We start from the raw sequence: 26,543 nt of genomic DNA on the forward strand, positions 1-26,543 counted from the left end.
AGATGCTACGATCAGGCAAACGCCTCCGCTGTCACGCTGTGAAAACGGAGAGGATGAGACGGAGCTTCTTCCCACAGGCCATCAGGACTGTCAACTTTTATAACCCCAGAGACTAAATTTTTGTCGACACTAATAGTAACTTATTAACTTTATTTATATGCTGTAACTGTGACTTTTTGTGCACAACCCGCAGGCATTGCCACTTTCATTTCACTGCACATCGTGTATGTGTATGTGACAAATAAATTTGACTTGACTTGACTTGACATGGAGTGCATGAGTCTGTGTACCACGTGTATATGGAGTGTGTGAGGTTGCAGCCTCTGTTCCAGTATCTAAAGGGGCTGCTCCTTGCCATCTGGCTGCACTTCACACACCCACCACCCTCATCTGTGGACACCCTGTGCGTAGGGGAGAGGGCAGGGCTGAAGATGGCCTTGTTGGGTTGCTCCTGGGCCTGGCCAAGCTGGCTATCCGCGACTCACGGCGCCAGGCGGAAGGCGGCTCTGCCCGAGCCGGCTGCCTGCCCCTTTTCCGGGGTCACGTCCGCGCCTGTGTGGCGTTAGAGAGGGACCACGCGCTGCCCGCGGGCACCCTGGGGGATTTCCGGGACCGCTGGGCACCGCGGGGGGTGGAATGTATCCTGGACAAGGAGTGTAATATAGTTCTATAGTAGTTCATTTAGTATATTTGTTTGTCTTGTATTATGGTGGTGGTTCCTGTTGTGTTTTATTGTATTGTAAATATTATTTTTAATACATTTTTTGATAATAATAAAAGGATATGTTGCAGCTGTCTGTATGTCGCTCCTTGTTTCTGAAAGAAGGCTCCACTGAACCCGTGTGGAATCCAAGCCCTATCAAGATCTGGCACGGACAAACGAATCGTTTATTGTGCAAGGAGGCAATTATTCACCTCTCAACAATTCGACAACATTCTGCTGAAAAGTAGAACCCCTTTCTTCCTCCCGTTTGATTTTAAACAGCCCGCGTTTTCAACAAGTTTGATACAGCATAAAATTAAGGGTAAACGGTGAAGTTGGTGCAAGAGACTAACGTGAGTTAAGATAATGTGTAGAAAGGAACTATGAATTAAGATAATTAGAGTTAAAAGAGCTCGAATTAAGAATTAACTGTAAACTAGTTTACTTCCATGATACTGACAATTATAGTTTCAAACTGGTGAGCTTCTAAATCTCAGCTTCTTGAAGATCATCATCTTCTTGAAGGTATCACAAAATGCTGGAGTAACTCAGCAGGTCAGGCAGCATCTAGGAGAGAGGGAGTGGGTGATGTTTCGGGTCGAGACCCTTCTTCAGACAGATGTCAGGGGGGCGGGACAAAGAAAGGATATAGGTGGAGACAGGAAGACTGAGGGAGAACTGGGAAGGGGGGGGGGGAAGAGAGGGACAGAGGAGCTATCTAAAGTTGGAGAAGTCCATGTTCATACCGCTGGGCTGCAAGCTGCCCAAGCGAAATATGAGGTGCTGTTCCTCCAATTTCCGGTGGGCCTCACTATGGCACTGGAGGAGGCCCATGACAGAAAGGTCAGACTGGGAGTGGGAGGGGGAGTTGAAGTGCTCAGCCACTGGGAGATCAGGTTGGTTAAGGCGGACTGAGCGATGGTGTTGAGCGAAACGATCGCCAAGCCTGCATTAAAGATCATGATTAACGTACTCAGATGAAGTGGCTGAAATTTGGTCTCAAGGATATCGTCACTTCAGAACCAAGTCTGCAGACTGTCAGGTTCTTAGAAATTTGCAGGTCCAGATTGAATTGAAAGGTTCCCTCTTTAATTGGTTCCACTCTTACCAGTTAACCTACAATTAATCTCGGAGTGAGTTGAATGCTTGCCACATATACCAAGTGATGGGTCTTGACCCAAAACTTTACCTATCCATATAAGTCTGAAGAAGAGTCCGGACCCGAAATTTCACCCATCCATGTTCTCCAGAGATGCTGCCTGACCCAACTGCGTTACTCCAGCGTTTTGTGTTTTGTGCAAGATTCCAGCAACTGCAGTTTCTTGTGCCTTGTCGATGATGAATGATTGATAAATAGGGATCGGCAGTTCATGGCTCTACATCCACTGTGAATGTGGGAGGCCAATTCCTGGGGTCTCGGTGTAGGTCAAACATAATAGATAATTGAACAAAGAAGCTTATAGCTTCTAAGGTTTCCATTTGATACGCTGTGTTATGACAAAGGATATTGGATTTTAGCTTACAGAGAAAAATGGGTGGAATCTTAAACATAATTTTTAAATCACTGAGATTAAGGTAGCTTTATGTGCGGGTCAATAAATTGCATAGGTTCATAATAGCGAAAAATAAAAAAATTATGTGATCAATACAAATGTGGTTCTGGCTGCTTCGCCAATGCCATGTAAAGCAGCTGAGTCATTTAATGATTAGCCAATTCCCTTCTTATGCAGTAGATGTGCATTCACTCAATTTCCACCTCAGCATCCGACACTTCACCTAAACATGTTCCCCAGACATGCTACCTGATCCGCTGAGTTACTCCAGCACTTTGAGGGTTTTTTTTAGCACCAAGCAACGAGGATTTGAGTATAGGAGTATAGGTCCTTCTGCAGTTGTACAGGGCCCTGGTGAGACCACACCTGGAGTATTGTGTGCAGTTTTGGTCTCCTAATTTGAGGAAGGACGTCCTTGCTATTGAGGCAGTGCAGCGTAGGTTCACGAGATTAATCCCCAGGATGGCGGGACTGTCGTAGGAGGAAAGATTGGAAAGACTGGGCTTGTATTCACTGGAATTTAGAAGGATGAGACGGGATCTTATAGAAACGTATGAAATTATAAAAGGACTGGACAAGCTAGATGCAGGAAAAATGTTCCCAATGTTGGGGGTGTCCAGAACCAGGGGCCACAGTCTAAGAATAATGGGGAGACTATTTAAAACTGAGATGAGAAAAAAACTTTTTCACCTGGAGAGTTGCGAATTTGTGGAATTCTCTGCCACAGAAGGCAGTGGAGGCCAATTCACAGGATGGATTTAAAAGAGAGTTAGTTAGAGCTCTAGGGGCTAGTGGAATCAAGGGATGTGTGAAAAGTAGACCCATCGAGCCTACTCCGCCATTCGATCATGGCTGATTTATTATTCCCTCTCAACCCCATTCACCTGTTTCTTTCCCTCCCCCCCCCTAATCTTTGACAGCTTTACTAATCTACCAATCTCTGCTTTAAAAATACCCAATGACTTGGCCTCCACAGCCGCTTATGGCAACAAATCCCACAGATTCACCACCCTCTGGCTAAAGAAATTCCTCCTCATCTCCATTTTGAAGGTGCGTCCCTTTATTCCGAGGCTGTGCCCTCTGGTTCTAGTCTCTCCCTCTACTGGTTAAGGCGGACTGAGCGAATGTGTTGAGCGAAACGATCGCCGAGCCTGCGTTTGGTTTCGCCGATGTAAAGAAGTTGACATCTAGAGCAGCGGATACAATAGATGAGGTTGGAGGAGGTGCAGGTGAACCTCTGTCTCACCTGGAAAGACTGTTTGGGTCCTTGGATGGAGTTGAGGGGGGAGGTAAAGGGACAGGTGTTGCATCTCCTGCGGTTGCAGGGGTAAGTGCCCGGGGTTGGGGTGGTTTGGGTAGGAAGGGACGAGTGGACCAGGGAGTTACGGAGAGAACGGTCTCTGCGGAGCGCAGAAAGGGGGGGGGGCGGGGGTGGGAAGATGTGGCCAGTAGTGGGGTCCCGTTGGAGGTGACGGAAATGTCGGCGGATGATTTGTTGGCTACGCTGGCTGATGGGGTGGAAGGTGAGAACGAGGGGGATGCTGTCCTTGTTATGAATGGGGGAGGCGGAGCAAGAGCGGAGCTGCGGGATATAGAAGAGGCCCTAGTGAGAGGCCCTAGTGGAAACATCCTTTCCACGTCAACAATCTTTGTCCCGCCCCCTCCCCTGACATCAACCTGAAGAAGGGTCTCGACCCGAAACGTCACCCATTCCTTCTCTCCAGAGATGCTGCCTGACCCGTTGAGTTACTCCAGCATTTTGTGTCTACCTTTGATTTAAACCAGCATCTGCTGGGGTTTTTTCCTACACCTTTCCACGCCCACTCTATCTCAGCCTTTCATTAGGTTTCAGTGAGATCCCCTCTCGACTTTCTAAGCTCCCGTTCTTGTTCTGTGAAGAGAGAATCTAAGATTTACCTTCAGGTCAGTAAGGATTTTTTCCACCACTGCCGCTACCACCTCAATGGCTTCAGAAGGCACCGGTTCTGAACTTGCAACCTTCTTCCTCATTTCCTTAACTGTACATTCCAACAGCGTGAAGGTTATGGGTTTTCGTGGCTTCTCCAGTTTCCTTTTCTTGGATGGAGGAGACTGGGACAATAAAGAGAGAGAATGCTTGTGATAGACACTGTGAATCAATTATTGTACAGTAGACAGTGAGCAGTGGAGGAACAATTAGCAAGCAAGGACGAAACACTGCTGCTGTAAAACATTCTGCAACTCAGACCTTTTCACTTAGCTTTGCAGGGACTATCGCCAGGTTTAAGAAACATTTAGACAGATACATGGATAGGACAGGTTTAGAGGGATATGGGTCAAATGCAGGCAGGTGGGACTAGTGTGGATGGGACCAGTGTGGATGGGACTGGTATGGATGGGACTAGTGTGGATGGGACCAGTGTGGATGGGACCAGTGTGGATGGGACCAATGTGGATGGGACCAGTGTGGATGGGACTAGTGTGGATGGGACTAGTGTGGATGGGACTAGTGTGGATGGGACCAGTGTGGATGGGACCAGTGTGGATGGGACCAATGTGGATGGGACCAGTGTGGATGGGACCAGTGTGGATGGGACCAATGTGGATGGGACCAGTGTGGATGGGACTAGTGTGGATGGGACCAGTGTGGATGGGACCAATGTGGATGGGACCGGTGTGGATGGGACCGGTGTGGATGGGACCGGTGTGGATGGGACCGGTGTGGATGGGACCGGTGTGGATGGGACCAGTGTGGATGGGACCAGTGTGGATGGGACCAGTGTGGATGGGACCAGTGTGGATGGGACCAATGTGGATGGGACCAGTGTGGATGGGACTAGTGTGGATGGGACTAGTGTGGATGGGACTAGTGTGGATGGGACCAGTGTGGATGGGACCAGTGTGGATGGGACCAGTGTGGATGGGACCAGTGTGGATGGGACCAATGTGGATGGGACCAGTGTGGATGGGACTAGTGTGGATGGGACCAATGTGGATGGGACCAGTGTGGATGGGACTAGTGTGGATGGGACTAGTGTGGATGGGACTAGTGTGGATGGGACCAGTGTGGATGGGACCAATGTGGATGGGACCAGTGTGGATAGATCAGTGTGGATGGGACTAGTGTGGATGGGACCGGTGTGGATGGGACTGGTGTGGATGGGACTGGTGTGGATGGGACTAGTGTGGATGGGACTAGTGTGGATGGGACTGGTGTGGATGGGACTAGTATGGATGGGACTAGTGTGGATGGGACTAGTATGGATGGGACTAGTGTGGATGGGACCAGTGTGGATGGGACTAGTGTGGATGGGACATGTTGGTCATTGTGGGCAAGTTGGGCCAAAGGGCCCGTTTCCAAGCTGTATGACTCCAGCTGACTACATGTAGCGAATATTGAATTCTCCAATTTCAGTGAACATCCCGCCCCATTTAGTTTCTCTCTTACTCCCACCCCTTCGCCCAACCCCAGTGTGCACTCATTCCTCCACTATCCCACCCCTTTGCCCAACCATCTCCTTATCAACACCCTCTTGCCTCCTTTTCATTCGACTTTGTCCCCCCCCTCCCCACCATTCTTCACCTGTATCAATCTATCACTTTTAATTTAGTTTAGTTTAGAGAGCCCTACAGCCCACCGAGTCCGCACCGACCAGTGACCAAAGATGTACACTAACACTATCCTACACACGAGAAACAATTTTCAATTATTACTGAAGTCAATTATGGGACAAACCTGAACGTCTTTGGAGGACTTGTCAAGCTTTATCCTGCCCCTACTTCTTTTCCAGCTCCCCCCCCCCCCCCCCCCCCCCCACTCTACTACAATCGGTCTGAAGAAGGGTCCTGAAACATAAAGTTGCCGAGGCAGCAAGAGAGTCTCGGCGAGCCTCACGCCGCACGCAGGTCCCAGCGAGCCACGGCCACGCCCCGCCAGCAGGCCTGGCTCACCCGCCATGGAACCGGGAGAGGGAGGCCTCCGAGCCTGTCCCCTGCTCGTCCCTGAAGACCGCGAACTGGCGTAGTACAGGTGTCATAGGTTATGGGGAGAGGGCAGGAGAGTGGGGTTAGGAGGGAGAGATAGATCAGCCATGGTTGAATGGCGGAGTTGACTAGGTGGGCCGAATGGCCTAATTCTGCTCCTATCCCTCATGACCTTATGAGATGAGGGTGGAGGGAGCTGGTGACGCGGCTGATGGTGGGGGGGCGTCATGCCTTCCATGGCCTCGAGGTTGGCTGCGGGAGGCATCCCCGGGGTAGGAAGGTTGAAGATGGTCGTGCAGGGAGAGGGACAATGGTTCGCGGGACGACCGGATGGTTGGAACCAGCCTCAATGGCCAGCTGCAGTTGGGTCTGTGAAACGGCGCCAAAACCATCACAGACTCAATGTAATTTGGTAATCTTACATCAATCTCACTGTATCTTGGTACACTTGGTACACAGAAAGGAACCATTGAACCATTATCACCTGCGCTGAGGTGCAGTGAAAAACCTTGTGTTGCATGCTATCCAAACAAGCCATACATAAATACATTCAAATCAAATCAAGTACAATAGGTACAGCAAAGGGGAAGACATAGAGTGCAGGATATGGTTCTCAGCATTGTAACGCACCAGTCCCAGAGACAAAGTCCAATGTCCGCAATGGGGTAGAGGTGAATTGGACGGTACCCTAGCTCATGGAAGGACCGTTCAGAAGCCTGATAGCAGAGGGGAAGAAGCTGTTCCTGAGTCTGGTGGTGAATGGCAGTGGCTAATCCTTGCCATGGCTGAAAAGACTATCTCTACGTGACAGCTCTCTGCGTGTGGGGTTGGTTGATATTCACACAGAGCGATCGTGGTCACCACACTATGGGAACGATATACCAGCAATTTAGAGTACAAAAAAGCTTCAACAAGATGTTGCCTCGAATGGAGGGGTGTAGTTCAAAGTAAATATTGCATAGGCCTGGATTTATCCTCACTGAAAGGTAGAAAGCCGAAGAGTGACTTTATAGAGGTCTATAAATGCATGAGAGGCATGGATAGAATAGATGCTCTGGGTCTTTTACCCAAGGCAGGGGAGTCTCGTGCAAGAAGGTGCAAGTTTAAGGTGAGTGTGAGAAATTCGAAGGAGATCTGAAGGATACATTTTTCACACAGAAGGTGGTGGTTGTCTGAAACAGGTTACCAGAGGTGGTGGTGAAGACAGAGGAAATTACCTTTATAAGGCATTTGGATAGGATAAGCTAGGAGGGATACTAATTTCTCTAAAGCAAGCAAATGGGAACAGGTAGATAGGCATTGTGGCCGTCATGGGTGAAGGGTGCCGCAAGGGGCCATTCTTGTGACGTACCATTCTATGACTCAATCATGCCATTCCAAAGCATTTGAATGTGCAAGTAAGATAGACATAGGCAGCATCTTGGGTCGACACCGAGGGGCAGCACTGTGATGAGGCAGTAGAGCTGCTGCCTTACAGCGCCAAAGACCCGGGTTAGATCCTGATTAAGGGTGCTTGTCTGTACAGAGTTTGTACGTTCTCCTTGTGACCGCGTGGTTTTTCTCCGGGTGCTCTGGTTTCCTCCCACACTCCAAAGACGTACAGGTTTGCAGGTTAATTGGCCCTGTGTAAATTCTCCCCAGTGCGTGTGTTGGATAGTGCTAGTGTACGGGGTGATCGTTGGTCAGCGTGGACTCGGTTGGCCGAAGAGCCTGTTTCCTAGCGGTATCTTCTCTAAAATTAAAGCTGCCACATAGCAGATAATGACAAGAGAATGCTGATCAGGATTAGTGCAGAACCAGTGAATAGTTGGTTAAACAGCGTTCTACATGCAGAACATACAAGTGATGCTTGACATGAATGATTTTAGACAAACTAATTGTGTAAAGAGAGCAGTGTAAATTATGCTTAAACCCACGTAGTATGTTTATCTGCCAGCTTGTTGAACATCTGGATTAATTACACAATAGAAAGGGATATTTAACCGGGTTAGTTAATGAGCATTAACCATGGAACAGTTTTCCCCTTGGCTGCAACCCTCTCCTGACATGACCTTCTTGTGGTGTTGTTCCACCAGCAGTCCCAGACAGCATGCGTCAGCAGGCCAGTCAGCTGCAGAGAGGTGTAACTGATGTAATCCTTACTTCGCTGCACAGATCCACATCATGAAGCAGGAATCATGAAACAACAGTTCACTCTTCCTCTTCGGCTGCCTGCTGAAGGCAAATCTAATGATTCAACTGCGCGGTCTGAGGAGTTTAGTTTTAGAGCCATACAGAGTGGAAACAGGCCATTTGGCCCAACTTGCCCACACTAACCAACATGTTCCATCTTCACGAGCCCCACCTACCTGCATTTGGCCCATATCCCCCTAAACCTTTCCTATCCATGTACCCGTCTAAATGTTTCTTAAATGTTGTGATAGTACCTGCCTCAACTCCAGGTGCTCGGTCCATACACCCACCACCCTTTGTGTAAAATCGTCACCCCTCAGGTTCCTATTAAATCTTTCACCCCCTCACCTTAAATCTATGTCCCAAACATTATGGAGGGCGCTGTAGGTGCCTGGAACGCATCACCTGGGGTGGTGGTGGAGGCAGATACAACAGTGGCTTTTAGATAGGCACAAGTGCCGGGAATAGAAGGATATGGATCATATACAAGCAGATGAGAACAATTTAACTGGGCATCATGTTCGGCACAAACATTGTAGGTTGAAGGGCCTGTTCTTGTGCTGTACCGTTCTATGTTCTAAGACAACACAGGAGACAAGGGGTTCTCCAAGCCAAGGGAGCCAATCAACATCCAGAACAACAAACTGCTGGAGAAACAGTGCATCAGGCAGCATCTGTGGAGGGAAATTGACGGGTAAACGTGACAAATATCAGGTCGGGACCCTTCTTCAGACTGAGTATATTCACGCAAGAGAGACGCAGATGCCGACAACGAAGCTCTTTCAGCAATAACACCCAAAGAAGCATGGAGCAGTTTAACATATCATATCACATCATATATATACAGCCGGAAACAGGCCTTTTCGGCCCTCCAAGTCCGTGCCGCCCAGTGATCCCCGTACATTAACACTATCCTACACCCACTAGGGACAATTTTTACATTTACCAGCCAATTAACCTACATACCTGTACGTCTTTGGAGTGTGGGAGGAAACCGAAGATCTCGGAGAAAACCCACGCAGGTCACGGGGAGAACGTACAAACTCCTTACAGTGCAGCACCCGTAGTCAGGATCGAACCTGAGTCTCCGGCGCTGCATTTGCTGTAAAGCAGCAATTCTACCGCTGCGCTACCGTGCCGCCATACGTCATGACCTGATTAAATATGTGAAATTGAGACCTCTACACTTTGACATATACTGTCTTTATCTGACAGAACTCGCAAAGGAGTGGTGAAGAACATCAGACATGAATCCACATCATTATCCATTGAAGTTCCAGCTCTCCCTTCCCCATAATAATAACAGCCCAGTTAGTGGCACGCACTGGAGGGATTGAAATGTCCTCTGATTCTCGATTCCCCTACTCTGGGCGAGAGACTGGGCAAGCGTTTACCTGATCTAATCCTCTCACAAGGAATAAGTTACAGCAGGGACATTGCCTCTTCGGCCCATCAAGCCCATGATCTCCCGTTCAAGTCAAGAATCGAAAGTATTTAATTGTCATATGTACCAAAATGGAATAATGAAATGCACACTTGCAGCAACTTAACAGGTCTGTAAATGTGGCACTCTATAGATATAATCAAACAACAAAAAAGTAGTTCAATAGATTTTAAAACGCAATATTAGTGCAAAACATAACACCAAAATTCCTGGTGCAACCAAGACAGTTCATAGTTTGGAGTTTTGCTGGTATTTCTGCTGGTATTTGTGGTGTTTAAGGGCCTGATGGTCGTTGGGAAGTTCTGTTATCCCACCTTCGCATCCACTCCCTACACACGAGGGACAATTTTAATGAGGCCAATCAAGCTGCGAATTTGCACACCTTTGGGATGTGGCAGGAAACTGGAGTACACGGGGGAACCCCGCGTGGTCACACACACGGAGAACATGCAAACTTCACGTAGACAGCACCTGAGCTCAGGGTCGAAGCTGGGTCTCTGGCGCGGTGTGGCAGCGGCTCTACCAGCTGCCCACTGGAACAACGGCGCCAGTTGATTCAGTGTAGCTTGGCAACCAGAATTTAGTTCTTTTCTTTCAAATTATATTTTGGTGGGGATGCACGACTGTGGTTTTGCACTAAAACACTACACCAGAAAAAGGTGATGCAATTTCATGTCTCATTGGCAATTCGTCCTACATTAAGGTCGTAAGTGATAGGAGTTGAATTAGGCCATTCGGCCCATCAAGTCTATTCCGCCATTCAATCATGGCTGATCTATCTCTCCCTCCTAACCCCATTCTCCTGCCTTCTCCCCATAACCTCCGACACTCGTACTAATCAGGAATCTATATATCTCAGCCTTTAAAATATCCACTGACTTGGCCTCCACAGCCTTCTGTGGCAAAGAATTCCACAGATTCACCACCCTCAGACCAAATAAATTTCCCTGCCATAAAAATATTAATTTCTTTGGCCTCCACAGTCTTCTGTGGCAATGAATTCCAGATTCACCACCCAGACTAAATAAGTTCCTCCTCAACTCCTTCCTAAAGGAACGTCCTTTAATTCTGAGGCTATGACCTCTAGTCCTAGACTCTCCCACCAGTGGAAACATCCTCTCCACATCCACTCTACCCAAGCCTATTTTATATTCTCTCCATATCCTCATCAGATCCCCTGCAGGTTATATAACTCACACTTGGGGCACATTACAGAGGCCAATTAAACCACCATCTTGTACATCTTTGGGATGTGGGAAGAAGCTGGAGCACCTGGAGGAAACCCACGCGGTCACAGGGAGAACATGCAAACTCCACACAGACAGCAGCTGAGGTACGGATTGAATCTGGGTGTTTGTGAAGCATCGACTCTCCTAACTGCAGCACTGTGCTAGCTGATCAGTAGGAGGTCAACGCACTTGTACTGCCTCCTCTGTTCTTTTTGGGTTAAAAGTAAGGATTGAACCTGATTAACATCCATAATATTTCAATGTAACTTGTGATATTAAAAAAACTATGAGATGCATCCAAGTGAGACAATAATGGACATATACAAGGACAATCTACTTTCCTAGAGACAAGGCCTTTTTTCTTCCAGATACGAAACTTCTCATGGGCCAGGTATCACAATAGGATTCAGTCTGATAGAGCATAAGACAATAACTGCTGATGCTGGTACAAATCGAAGGTATTTATTCACAAAATGCTGGAGTAACTCAGCAGGTCAGGCAGCATCTCAGGAGAGAAGGAATGGGTGACGTTTCGGGTCGAGACCCTTCTTCAGTCTTCTTCAGTCCTGAGATGCTGCCTGACCTGCTGAGTTACTCCAGCATTTTGTGAATAAAAGTCTGATAGAGCAGATCTGTATTAAACCATTGACATGCTAAGATAATGAAACTTTAGGTGTTTAAACGAACGTATGGGACAAACTTCAATGTAATTTAATTAGTTCAGTTTAATTTATTGTCACATGTACCGAGGCACAGTGAAAAGCTTTTGTTGCGTGCAAACCAGTCAGCGGAAAGACTGTACGTGATTACATTTGAGCCATCAACAGTGTACAGATACAGGATAAAGGGAATAATGTTTAGTGCAAGATAAAATCCAGTAAAGTCCGATTAAAGATAGTCCAAGGTTCTCCAATGTGGTAGATAGAGGCTCTCTAGTTGTTGATAGAATGGTTCATGAATTAACTTCATTTCATGGAAGACAGATACACAAAGCTGGAGTAACTCAGGCAGCATATATCTCTCGTTTCCCTTTCCCCTGACTCTCAGTCTGAAGAAGGGTCTCAACCCGAAACAACACCCATTCCTTCTCTCCAGAGATGCTGCCTGACCCGCTGAGTTACTCCAGCATTTTGTGCCTGTCTTCGGTTTAAACCAACATCTGCAGTTCCTTCCTGCCCATTTCATGGAAGTTCAGGGTACTTCCATGAAATGCCTACGATTTAAGTAAATAATTGAGAAAATTAGAAACTGGATAAGTTGTTAATCTTTGATATTGAAATGGTGCTGTGAAGCTTGATTTGTTGAGTAGTCTTTGGAGGCACCAGCAGTTGGGGGCATGGAAATTCTTGAACTCATGAGATGGCAGCTAATTATAGCTTGAGACTCGAGTCGAAGCACCTGTGCCAGGTAATGTGTCATATCATATCATATCATCATATCATCATCATATCATATCATATATATACAGCCGGAAACAGGCCTTTTCGGCCCTCCAAGTCCGTGCCGCCCAGCGATCCCCGTACATTAACACTATCCTACACCCACTAGGGACAATTTTTACATTTACCCAGCCAATTAACCTACATACCTGTACGTCTTTGGAGGATTATGTGGATTACTTGTGGCCATGGGTAACCACGCCAAAGTTTAGCATATTTGGTTACAAAAATAACTCTGCAGGATTCCTGTGGTGTTTCTCATCTGTGTTGGTCTTTTAACTGGCACGATGCAATATTTTCATTTTACCACTTCTGTTAACACCCCTGCCGATCTCAGATAGTTTCATTCATGAGATTGTATTCCTGCCTTCCTACAAGACCTTACTAATAGGTCAAGGACAAATCTAAACTCTTCACTGATGTGTGTTTGGAACATTGTTAACCAATTACAATTCTTGAAATAAAGGCACAAAGTGTCACAAAGACACAAAGCCGGCAGGTCAAGCAGCATCTCTGGAGAACATGGATAGGTGATGTTTTGGGTCGGGAACCTTCTTCAGACCCTTCGAAGGTATTTATTCACAAAATGCTGGAGTAACTCAGCAGGTCAGGCAGCATCTCGGGAGAGAAGGAATGAGTGACGTTTCGGGTCGAGGGTCTCGACCCGAAACGTCACCCATTCCTTCTCTCCCGAGATGCTGCCTGACCTGCTGAGTTACTCCAGCATTTTGTGAATAAATACCTTTGATTTGTACCAGCATCTGCAGTTATTTTCTTATACTTCTTTCAGACCCTTCAGTCTGAAGAGGTGTCTCTACGCGAAACGTCACCTATCCATGATCCCCAGAAATGACCCGCTGAGTTACTGTAACACTTTGTGTCTATTTTTATAAGCCAGCATCTGCAGTTCTTTACCTCTCCATCTTAAAATGTTTGCTATATTATGATCTTTCACAGCCGGCTCTCGATTCCTTTGATAGGAACTATTGCTGAGTTTCACCTGTGATAAATAAGCTTTTATTTGTGTAGTACTGCCCGACCATCAAACCGACTTCATGGTCTTTTATTGCCCACAAAATAAGGCACAATTCAGGTTCTAGCCAGTAGAGGGCCTCGTGTTCAAGCCTTTATACTTGAGAACGACAAACAAAATCAGTTCGATGAGAAGCAATAGTTATTCCCCCAAACAATATTTTTTGTCAATTGTGAAAATTACTCTGCAATATCTTCATTGTCTATGGAAATTCAACAACAACAAGGTGGTGCAGCGGGTAGAACTGCTGCCTCACAGCGCCAGAGACCCAGGTTCGATCCTGACCTCGGGTGCTGTCTGTATGGAGTTTACACGTTCTCCCTGCGACCGCGTGGGTTTCCTCTGGGTGCTCCGCTTTCCTCCCACATCCCGAAGAAATGCTGGTTTGTAGGTTAATTGGCCTCTAAAATTGCCCCCTAGTATGTAGGAAGTGGATGTGAAAGTGGGAAAACATAAAACTAGTGTGAATGGGTGGTCGATGGTCAACATGGACTCAGTGGGCCTAAGGGTCTGTTTCCATGCTGTATCTTTCAATCAATCAAGACCAAATCATCAGGTCAGCCAGCTGAATTCAGCTATTGTTTTTTAAAGACATACCAGCAACCATATAACAACTACAGCACGGAAACAGGCCCGTTCGGCCCTACCAGTCCACGCCGACCACTCTCTCTGACCTAGTCTCATCTACCTGCTCTCAGACCATAACCCTCTAATCCCCTCTTATCCATATACCTATCCAATTTACTCTTAAATAATAAAATCGAGCCTGCCTCCACCACTTCCACCGGAAGCCCATTCCATACAGCCACCACCCTCTGAGTAAAGAAGTTACCCCTCATGTTACCCCTAAACTTTTGTCCCTCAATTCTGAAGTTATGTCCCCTTGTTGGAATCTTCCCCACTCTCAAAGGGAAAAGCCTACCCACGTCAAATCTGTCCGTCCCTCTTAAAATTTTAAAAACCTCTATCAAGTCCCCCCTCAACCTTCTACGCTCCAAAGAATAAAGACCCAACCTGTTCAACCTCTCTCTGTAGCTTAAGTGTTGAAACCCAGGCAACATTCTAGTAAATCTCCTCTGTACCCTCTCCATTTTATCGACATCCTTCCTATAATTTGGCGACCAGAACTGCACACCATACTCCAGATTCGGCCTCACCAATGCCCTGTACAATTTTAACATTACATCCCAACTTCTATATTCGATGCTCTGATTTATAAAGGCAAGCATACCAAACGCCTTCTTCACCACCCTATCCACATGAGATTCCACCTTCAGGGAACAATGCACAGTTATTCCCAGATCCCTCTGTTGGTTAAGCAGTGATAGGGTACTCTTGGTATCATATCATAGCTAGAAATAGTGGGGTGTTACTATGGCACAGCCATAGAGTTGCTGCCTTACAGAGCCAGGGCTCCAGGTTCGATCCTGACCACTGGTGCCGTCTGTATGGAGTTTGTGCGTTCTCCCTGTGACCGCGTGGGTTTTCTCCGGGTGCTCTGGTTTCCTCCCACACTCCAAAGACGTACAGGTTTGTAGGTTAATTGGTTTGCTAAAAATTGTAAATTGTCCCTGGTGTTTTGGACAGTGCTAGTGTACGGGATGATCGCTGGTCGGCGCGGACTCGGTGGGCCGAAGGGCCTGTTTCCACGTTGAACCTCTAGAGTCTCGCCATTGTACAATGCAGTTCATGTAAATTTGAATTAATGCTGTGAATGATTTTTCCGTCAGATATTCTATTTAAATTAACGTTTCGGACCAGAGTTTCCTTTGTAAACCTGGTTACGTTTTCACTGAAGAAAGAAGGCATTGGGCAGTAATGCTACAAGTCAGGTTGTTTGTTCACACATATCTTTAACCATCCCCTCAAGGAACTCCTTTGCCACGTTTGCTGAGATAATTTTGCAGAAGTGGCTGCTTGGTATGATGTCAGTGAACAACTCAGTAAACAAAGTGGTGTTGCTGTCTCCAGAGACCCTGTTTTCTACCAAAGGAGGCAGAAGAGCACTGGAAAATAGGAGCAATGTTGGCCAGCCTGTCCTGCTGTTCAACACGATCATGGCCGATCTCTGCTGGACTTCACTTCTCTGTCGGTGCCCCACAGCCCTCAATTTCTTGCTCTCAGATAGATATTTATCTATCTGTACCTTGAATACAATAGATGACCTTGCTTCCACCCCACTCAGGGGCAGGGGTTTACTCCCCTCTGAGGGAATAAATTGCTACGCACTTCAGATTGTAGATTTGTATTTAGATTTTAGAGAAACAGGATGGGTCACCACGATGCCACCCTAATTAATATTGTATTCACATACAATTTGTATTTTCGTTTTGTTGTCCTAAAAAAACTGTTCAGTTTAGATTTAGATTTAGAGATACAGCGCGGAAACAGGCCCTTCGGCCCACCGAGTCCGCGCCGCCCAGCGATCCCCGCACACTAACACTATCCTACACACGCTAGGGACAATTTTTACATTTACCCAGTCAATTAACCTACGTACCTGTACGTCTTTGGAGTGTGGGAGGAAACCGAAGATCTCGGAGAAAACCCACGCAGGTCACGGGGAGAACGTACAAACTCCGTACAGACGGCGCCCGTACTCGGGATCGAACCCGGGTCTCTGGTGCTGCATTCGCTGTAAAGCAGCAACTGTACCGCTGCGCCACCGTGCCGCACGTTTGTTATGGAGACTTTGATTTAACGTGGGTTATGAATTTTCCTTTCTCGGATATTCTAATATACAATGATTTAGTTTAGAGAAACAGCGTGGAACAGGCCCTTCGGCCCACTGAGTCCGTGCCAACCAATGATCACCCATACACTAGTTCTATCCTACACATTAGGGACAGTTTACAGAAGCAAATTAATCTACAAACCAGCACGTGTTTGGAACGTGGGGGGAAACCAGAGCATCCAGGAGGAACCCACGCCGGCACAGCGAGAACGTGCAGCACCCGTACACAGGACTGAATCTGGGTCCCTGGCGCTGTAAGGCAGCAACTCTACCACTGCGCCACTGTCAGTTTTTAAAATGACTGGCATTTTATTTTTGTGGCTATTGACAATAGACAATAGACAATAGGTGCAGGAGTAGGCCATTCAGCCCTTCGAGCCAGCACCGCCATTCAATGCAATCATGGCTGATCACTCTCAATCAGTACCCCGTTCCTGCCTTCTCCCCATACCCCCTCACTCCGCTGTCCTTAAGAGCTCTATCCAGCTCTCTCTTGAAAGCATCCAACGAACTGGCCTCCACTGCCTTCTGAGGCAGAGAATTCCACACCTTCACCACTCTCTGACTGAAAAAGTTCTTCCTCATCTCCGTTCTAAATGGCCTACCCCTTATTCTTAAACTGTGGCCCCTTGTTCTGGACTCCCCCAACATTGGGAACATGTTTCCTGCCTCTAATGTGTCCAATCCCCTAATTATCTTATATGTTTCAATAAGATCCCCCCTCATCCTTCTAAATTCCAGTGTATACAAGCCTAATTGCTCCAGCCTTTCAACATACGACAGTCCCGCCATTCCGGGAATTAACCTAGTGAACCTACGCTGCACGCCCTCAATAGCAAGAATATCCTTCCTCAAATTTGGAGACCAAAACTGCACACAGTACTCCAGGTGCGGTCTCACCAGGGCCCGGTACAACTGTAGAAGGACCTCTTTGCTCCTATACTCAACTCCTCTTGTTATGAAGGCCAACATTCCATTGGCTTTCTTCACTGCCTGCTGTACCTGCATGCTTCCTTTCAGTGACTGATGCACTAGGACACCCAGATCTCGTTGAACATCCCCTCTTCCTAACTTGACATCATTCAGATAATAATCTGCCTTTCTATTCTTACTTCCAAAGTGACGGCACTTTCCATAAGTGAAGAGGATTTTCTGGCCTTCCAAGAACTGGAAAGCATAGCTCTCTGTGCAAGCCAGCAAGGTCGGTTTGCAGTTAGCACACTATTTTTGCAGTATTGGATCATTCCCACGGTCCTTGCAAATTACAGATCAGGGTGTAAACAAAATGCCAGACACGTCTTTATTTTGCCTTCTTTTTATAAATGTCACGCTCACAAAGGGAACGTATTATTAGACAAGAATAAAGCACAAGTCATTTCAGGAATGCTTGCGTCAGATGCACACAGAGTTACAGAGTAATGTTTCTGTGCCTAACCCATCCAACCAACTGAGGCAGCATCTCAATACAAATACTCAGTACGTTCATGGTATTATTGTATAAATGCCCATAGAATCTAGAACTTGTTGGAGGTATTGTTGACATGGGATTATCCACACAAGGAAACAGATCGAGAGTGCTAAAAGTTTGTTGCTTAATGCTGGCGTTTAGGAAGAGGGAAAGTATTCATTGTTTTATTGAATTAGCTCATATTTACTCCGTGTGTAGAAAGGAACTGCAGAGGCTGGTTTATACCGAAGATAGACACAAAATGCTGGGTAAGGCTCAGTGGGTAAGGCAGCATCTCTGGAGAAAAAGGATGGGTGACGTTTCATAGAAAGATAGAAAAGAGGTGCAGGAGTAGGCCATTTGGCCCTTCGAGCCAGCAACACCATTTAATATGATCATGGCTGATGATCCAAAATTAGTACACTCGGGACAATATGCATTCTCCCCATATCCCTTGATTCCGTTAGCCCCGAGAGCTATATCTAACTCTCTCTTGAATACATCCAGTGAATTGGCCTCCACTGCTTTCTGTGGCAGAGAATTGCACACATTCACAAATCTCTGGGTGAAAAAGTTTTTCCTCATCTCAGTCCTAAATGCCCCTTATTCTTAAACTGTGACCCCTAGTTCTGGACTCCCCCAACATCAGGAACATTTTTCCAGCATTTAGCCAATCCAATCCCTTAAGAATTTTATATGTTTCTAAAAGATCCCCTCTCATCCTTCTAAATTCCTGTGAATATAAGCCCAATCGACCCATTCTTTCATTATATGTCAGTCCCGCCATCCCGGGAATTAACCTGGTGAACCTACGCTGCACTCCCTCAATAGAAAAAATGTCCTTCCTCAAATTAGGAGACCAAAACTGCATGCAGTACTCCAGGTGCGGTCTCACCAGGGCCCTGTACAACTGCAGTAAGACCTCTTGCTCAGAAACACAAATCCTCTTGCTATGAAGGCCAACATGCCATTAGCTTTCTCCACTGCCTGCTGTACCTGCATGCTTACTTTCAGTGACTGATGTACAGTGCATTCAGAAAGTATTCAGACTCCTTCACTTTTTCCACATTTTGTTACGTTACAGCCTTATTTAAAAATGGATTCAATTCTTTTTTTTTAATCATCAATCTGCACACAATACCCCAGAATAAAAAAGCAAAAACAGGTGTTTAGAAATTTTTGCAAAGTAATTAAAAAGAAATAACAGAAATATCACATTTACATAAGTATTCAGACCTTTTACTCAGTACTTTGTTGAGGCACCTTTGGCAGCGATTACAGCCTCAAGTCTTCTTGGGTATGATGCTACAAGCTTGGCACACCTGTATTTGGGTAATTTCTCCCATTCGTCTCTGCAGATCCTCTCAAGCTCTGTCAGGTTGGATGGGGAGCGTCGATACACAGCTATTTTCATGTCCCTCCAGAGATGTTCGATCGGGTTCAAGTCCGGGCTCTGGCTGAGCCACTCAAAGACATTCACAGACTTGTCACAAAGCCACTCCTGCGTTGTCTTGGCTGTGTGCTTAGGGTCGTTGTCCTGTTGGAAGGTGAACCTCCGCCCCAGTCTGAGGTCCAGAACGCTCTGGAGCAGGTTTTCATCAAGGATCTCTCCGTACTTTGCTCCATTCATCTTTCCCTCGATCCTGACTAGTTTCCCAGTTTCTGCTGCTGATAAACATCCCCACAGCATGATGCTGCCACCACCATGCTTCACCGTAGGTATGGTATTGGCCAGGTGATGAGCGGTGCCGCTTGGCATTCAGGCCAAAGAGTTCAATCTTGGTTTCATCAGACCAGAGAATCTTGTTTCTCATGGTCTGAGAGGCCTTTAGGTGCCTTTTGGCAAACTCCAAGCGGGCTGTCATGTGCCTTTTACTGAGGAGTGGCTTCCGTCTGGCCACTCTACCATAAAGGCCTGATTGGTGGAGTGCTGCAGATACAGTTGTCCTTCTGGAAGGTTCTCGCATCTTCACAGAGGAACTCTGGAGCTCTGTCAGAGTGACCATCGGGTTCTTGGTCACCTCCCTGACCAAGGCCCTTCTCCCCCGATTGCTCAGTTTGGCCGGGCGGCCAGCTCTATGAAGAGTCCTGGTGGTTCCAAAGTTCTTCCATTTAAGAATGACGGAGGCCACTGTGTTCTTCAGGACCTGCAATGCTGCAGAAATTGTTTTATACCCTTCCCCAAATCTGTGTCTCAACATAATCCTGTCTCGGAGGACAATTCCTTTGCCTTCATGGCTTGGTTTTAGCTCTGACACGCACTGTCAACTGTGGGACCTTATATAGACAGATGTATGCCTTTCCAAATCATGTTCAATCAATTTAATTTACCACTGGTGGACTCCAATCAAGTTGTAGAAACATCTCAAGGATAATCAATGGAAACAGGATAAACATAAACTCAATTTTGAGTGTCATAGCAAAGGGTCTGAATACTTATGTAAATGTGATATTTCAGTTATTTATTTTTAAATACTTTGCAAAAATTTCTAAACACCTGTTTTCGCTTTTTTATTATGGGGTATTGCGTGTACATTGATGTTAAAAAAAAAAAGAATCCATTTTAAAATAAGGCTGTAACATAGCAAAATGTGGAAAAAGTGAAGGGGTGTGAATACTTTCTGAATGCACTGTACAAGGACACCCAGGTCACTTTACACCTCCCCTTTTTCCAATCTGACACCATTCAGATCTGCTTTCTTGTTCTTGCCACCAAAGTGGATAATCTCACATTTATCCACATTATACTGCATCTGCCATGCATCTGCCCACTCACCCAACCTGTCCAAGTCACCCTGCAGCCTCATAGCATCCTCCTCGCAGCTCACACTGCCACCCAGCTTTGTGTCATCCGCAAACCTGAAGATTTTACATTTAATGCCTTTGTCTAAGTCGTTAATTTATATTGTAAATAACTGGGGTCCCAGCAATGAGCCTTGTGGCACCCCACTAGTCACTGCCTGCCATTCTGAAAAGGGCCCATTTATTTTCTACTCTTTGCTTCCTGACTGCCAACCAGTTCTCTATCCATGTCAATACCCTACCCCCAATACCATGTGCTCTAATTTTGCACACTAATCTCTTGTGTGGGACCTTGTCAAAGGCTTTTTGAAAGTCCAGATACACCACATCCACAGGCTCTACCGTATCCATTCTACTTGTTACATCCTCAGAAAATTCCAGAAGATTAGTCAAGCATGATTTCCCCTTCATAAATCCATGCTGACTTTGACTGAACCTGACACTGCTTTCCAAATGCGCTGTTATTACATCTTTAATAATTGACTCAAACATCTTCCCCACTACTGATGTAAGGCTAACTGGTCCAGAATAGCCTGTTTTCTCTCTCCCTTCTTTCTTAAAAAGTGGGGTTACATGAGCTACCCTCCAGTCCACAGGAACTGATCTAGACTCTATAGAACATTGGAAAATGCTCACCAATGCATCCACAAGTTCTAGGGCCACCTCCTTGAGTATTCTGGGATGCAGACCACCAGGCCCTGGGGATTTATCTACCTTTAGTCCCAACAGTTTACCTACACCATTTCCTGACTAATGTGGATTTCCTTCAGTTCCTCCCTCCCACTCGATCCTCGGTCCCCAAGTATTTCTGGGAGATTGTTTGTGACTTCCTTAGTGAAGACAGAACCAAAGTACTTGTTTAACTGCTCTGCCATTTCCGTGTTTCGCCGGGTTGGGAGCCTTCTTCAGACTAAAAGAAGGGTCCCGACCTGAAACGTCACCCGATCCTTTTTCTCCAAGGATGCTGCCTGACTCGCTGAGTTACTCCAGCAGTTTGTGACTATCTTAATATTTACTCCAATTCTCTCTACTAATTGAGTTTAGTGTGGAGACGCAGCGTGGAAATCGGCCCTTTGGCCCACTGAGACCACACCGACCAACGATCGCCCGTACGCCAGTTACATCACGCACACTCGGGACAATTTACAGTAGCCAATTAACCCACACACCTGAATGCCCTTGGAATGTCAGAGGAAACTGGAGCACCCGGAGAAAACCCACGCGGTCACGGAGAGAACGTGCAAACTCCGTACAGACAGCATCTGTAGTCTGGATCAAACCCGGGTCTCTGGCGCTGTGAGGCTGCAACTCCACCGCTGGCTGCGCCACTGTGCCGGGCCAAACCGCCCTTACTCACCATTGGAAAGGATTTGCTCCAATTCTGTTCCAATGCTCAAGTTCAAACATACTGGATAGATACCCATATTCTCCTTAAATTAACACACTCATTTAAAATATTCGGCTACAATGGAATTTAGTACAAACTAAGCATATTTCTATAACACCTTGGACCGAAGCTGAATATAGATCTGCTTCTTAATGCACTATAAAGGCACAGGAAGAGATGAAAAAGAGGAAATCAATATTCTCTTTCTACTGTGAAAATAAGAGCATCACCAGCAAAGCCAACATGTCTCGTCCATTCCCTAATTGCTCCTGTAAAACTGATGGTGTTGCTACAGTTTTAGACCTTGTGGAGCTACCAGTGAGTTCTCGCGACTATTCTCAGTGTAATATTACATCATATCAGAATACCAATATTAAGGATGTCATATACTCCTTTTCAAAATAGTTTTCTCGCGGTGAAATGTTGATCACAATGTTGGTCAGGTCATAGATTGGAAGCTATTGTAATTCTACGACATCTAAGCAGCTAAAATATCCTTTGGACAGCTGTTCCTTCCTGTAACATGACAATACACCAGAGGATATTCACCACATCTGCTGTTTTAATGCATTTTTCAGATATGACACCACCAGCCACAGCCTCACACAAAACCAGCATAAAAGATCTGCAGAAAATCAGGCACTTGGAAAGTACTAAAGGTATATGTGGGGATGAAAGTGGTAATATGTGGGGATGAAAGTAAATAAAGTAATAAAGTATTCACGAAGCCAGCAGCACACTGAACCAGCAGCACCGGAACCATCGCATCACACAACAACAGATTACTCGGCCCATCGAGTCTGCACTGATAGCTTTCTCTACTCGAGTCAGCCATTATCTCAATCATTGCCTCTGGGTGGAGGGGCAGGTAGCGTAGAGAAAGCAGGGACTCTGCAGAAGGACGTTGGGAGAGTGGGCAGAGAAGTGGCAGATGGAACATAGTGCCGCAAAGTGTGGAGTCATGCATTTTGGTAGTGGGAATAAAGGCGTAGATTAGTTTCTAAACGGGGAGAGAATCCAGAAATCGGAGGTGCAAAAGGACTTGGGAGTGCTGGTGCAGGATTCCCAAAAAGTTAATCTGCAAGTCGAATCGGTAGTAAAGAAAGCAAACGCAATGCTAGCATTTATTTCAAGAGGGCTTGTAAGCAAAAACAGGGTTTTTGCCTCATAGAGCCTGAGCCTGAGGCCCTATAAGGCGCTGGTCAGGCCGCATTTGGAATATTGTGAGCAATTGCGGGCACCATATCTGAGGACGAATGTGCTGGCTCTGGAGAGGGTCCAGAGGAGGTTTACAAGAATTATCCCAGGAATGAGTAGGTTAACCTATGATGAGCGGTTGTCGGCACTGGGCCTGTACTCGCTGGAGTTTAGAAGAATGAGGGGGGACCTCATTGAAACGCACAGAATAGTGAGCGGCCTGGATAGTGTGGATGTGGGGAGGATGTTTCCACTAGTGGGAGAGTCTAGGACCAGAGGCCACAGCCTCAGAATTAAAGGATGTTCTTTTAGGAAGGAGATGAGGAAGAATTTCTTTACTCAGACGGTGGTGAATCTGTGGAATTCTTTCCACAGAAGGTTGTGGAGGCCGTCAGTAGATATATTTAAGGCAGGGATAGATAGATCCTGGACTAGTACAGGCGTCAGAGGATATGGGGAGAAGGCAGGAGAATGGGGTTAGGAGGGAGAAATAGATCAGCCATGATTGAATCGAAGGTATCACAAAAAGCTGGAGTAACTCAGCGGGTCAGGCAGCATCTCTGGAGAGAAGGAATGGGTGACGTTTCGGGTCGAGACCCTCATTCCTTCTCTACTGAGATGCTGCCTGACCCGCTGAGTTACTCCACCTTTTTGTGATACCTTTGATTTGTACCAGCATCTGCAGTTATTCTCCTACACAGCCATGATTGAATGGCGGAGTGGACTTGATGGGCTGAATGGCCTAATTCTGCTCCTATCACTTATGATCTTATGAACTATAATATCCCATTTTATCATGCAGCCCATCAAATTCTTTTTATCAATTGAACCTCAGCATTAAGTCTTACATTGAGGCTAATCTTCATGTCAGAAATATTTTCCATTTCCCTGTTTAATTGTCTCAGTGTTTCTTTGTGCTTTCTCGTTACCATGTCAGTTCAGTTTAGTTTATTGTCACGTGCACTGAGGTACAGTGAAAAGCTTTTGTTGCATGCTAACCAGTCAGCAGAAAGACAATACGTGACTACAATCGATCCATTTATCCACATTATATAATAGTGTATAATTGCATCCCATCACCACAAAGCTACACATAATTTTCAAAACCTCGAACGCCTCAAGAGTTTAGTCCTTAGCTTTGCTTCTGTGAGGTTTTTAGTTTAGAGATACAGTGCGGAAACAGGCTCTTTTGGCCCATCGGGTCCGCGCCGACCAGCGATTCCCGCACATTAACGCTATCCTATACCCACTAGGGACGATTTTTACATTTACCAAACCAATTAACCTACAAACCTGTATGTCTTTGGAATGTGGGAGGAAACCGAAGATCTTGTAGAAACCCCACGCAGGTCACGGGGAGAACGTACAAACTCCGTACAGACGGCGCCCGTAGTCGGGATCGAACCCGGGTCTCCGGCGCTGCATTCGCTGTAAGGCAGCAACTCTACCGCTGCGCCACCGTGACCGCTCGGTGTCGCACTTAAGAATGACAAATGCAAGGGAAAAGCAAACCAGTAATGGCAAGCCCCTTAACAACATTGATGTACAGGGGGATCTTGCTGTCCAAGTCCATGCTCACTGAAGGTCGCAACACAAGTAGAGAGAGTGGTGAAGGAGGCGTAAGGGATGCATGCCTTCATCGTCGGGGCATTGAGTATCAGAGTCAGGAAGTCATGTTGCAGTATTGTAGGACGTTGGTTAGGCCGCATTTGCAGTATTGTGTGCATTCTGGTCGTTTCGTTACAGGAAGGACGTGGAGGCTTGGGGGAAGGTGCGGATGATGAGGTCTGACAAAATACGGCCTGGATTAGAGTGTGTTAGCAACAGGGAGAAGTTGGACGAACTTGGATCAATTTGAGGCATAACGCAGAAGGGAGACTTGATGGGAGCATATAAAATGATGAGAGGCATAGACAGGGTAGAATGTCAGAAAGGTCCTGGGGTAGAAATATCGACGACTGGAGGGCATGGCTTTAAGGCAAGAGGGGCAAATGTAAAGGAGATGTGCAGGGGGCAAGTTTTTCTTTGGGTGGTGGTTGCCTGGAACATGTATTTTTGGTGGTGGTGGAAGCAGATACGATAGTGGCATTAAAGCAGCTTTTAGCCAGGCACATGGATATGCAGGGAATGGAGGGATTTGGATCACGTGCAGGCACATGAGATTATTTTATCTTGGTATCACGTTCAGCACAGACATTCTGGGCCAAAGGGCCTGTAGTTGTGCTGGACGTTTGTATGTTCTATATAGTCCTACGAGTGTACAAGTAAAGGTGTGGCATATCATAGAAACATAGAAAATAGGTGCAGGAGGAGGCCATTCGGCCCTTCGAGCCAGCACCGCCATTCATTGTGATCATGGCTGATCATCCACAATCAGTAACCTGTGCCCAACTTCTCTATCTATTAGAGCTCTATCTAACTCTCTCTTAAATTCATCCAGTGATTTGGCCTCCGCTGCCCTCTGTGGCAGAGAATTCCACAAATTCACAAATCTCTGGGTGAAAAAGTTCCTTCTCACCTCAGTTTTAAAAGGCCTCCCCTTTATGCTAAGACTGTGGCCCCTGGTTCTGAACTCCCCCAACATTGGGAACATTTTTCCTGCATCTAGCTTGTCCAGTCCTTTTATAATTTTATATGTCTCTATAAGATCCCCTCTCATCCTTCTAAACTCCAGTGAATACAAGCCTAGCCTTTTCAATCTTTCCTCATATGACAGTCCCGCCATCCCAGGGATCAATCTCGTGAATCTACGCTGCACTGCCTCAATTACAAGGATGTCCTTCCTCAAATTAAGGGACCAAAACTGTACACAATACTCTAGATGTGGTCTTACCAGGGCCCTATACAACTCCAGAAGAACCTCTTTACTCCTATACTGAAATGCTCCCGTTATGAAGGCCAACATGCCATTAGCTTTCTTCACTGCCTGCTGTACCTGCACGCCAACTTTCAGTGATTGGTGTACAAGGACACCCAGGTCTCGTTGAACTTCCCCCTTACCTAACCTTCTGAACTGCCTCATTCTGCCCTTGATCTTTCACTATTCTACAATGAAAGACAGAGACGACGGGGAAAATAAGACTTTTTACACAAGGTGGTGAAAGCCCATCAAAAAGTAAAGGGTACGTGAAAAGACGATAATCTCAATATCAGGCCATTGAAATCCGACATCTGGCCTTGTCACTGTTGGAAATCCTCCAGTGTGGCTCACATGGTTTTTCAGAAGCAAATACAGCTCCACCACTGATGGGGTTTTTTTAGATTTAGAGATACAGCGCGGAAACAGGCCCTTCGGCCCACCGGGTCCGCGCCGCCCAGCGATCCCCGCACATTAACACTATCCTACACACACTAGGGACAATTTTTTACATTTTGCCCAGCCAATTAACCTACATACCTGTACGTCTTCCAGCACCCTTGGTTCCAGAGCCTTGCTGGAT

General features: G+C 46.4%; 1 protein-coding gene across 3 annotated transcripts in view; it reads right to left on the bottom strand.

Annotated features, from left to right (window-relative positions):
* Nucleotides 1-26,543, bottom strand: part of mettl16 (methyltransferase 16, N6-methyladenosine) — a 146,505-nt gene that overhangs the window by 3,650 nt on the left and 116,312 nt on the right. For all 3 annotated transcript variants that reach the window (XM_078422405.1, XM_078422403.1, XM_078422402.1), the window contains one exon: nucleotides 4,174-4,347. In XM_078422405.1, coding sequence (XP_078278531.1) covers nucleotides 4,174-4,347 — 174 coding nt within the window. The remainder of the gene's footprint in view (nucleotides 1-4,173; nucleotides 4,348-26,543) is intronic.

The sequence above is a fragment of the Rhinoraja longicauda genome, chromosome 26 (genome assembly GCF_053455715.1).
Source record: "Rhinoraja longicauda isolate Sanriku21f chromosome 26, sRhiLon1.1, whole genome shotgun sequence".
Taxonomy (NCBI): Eukaryota; Metazoa; Chordata; class Chondrichthyes; order Rajiformes; family Arhynchobatidae; genus Rhinoraja; species Rhinoraja longicauda.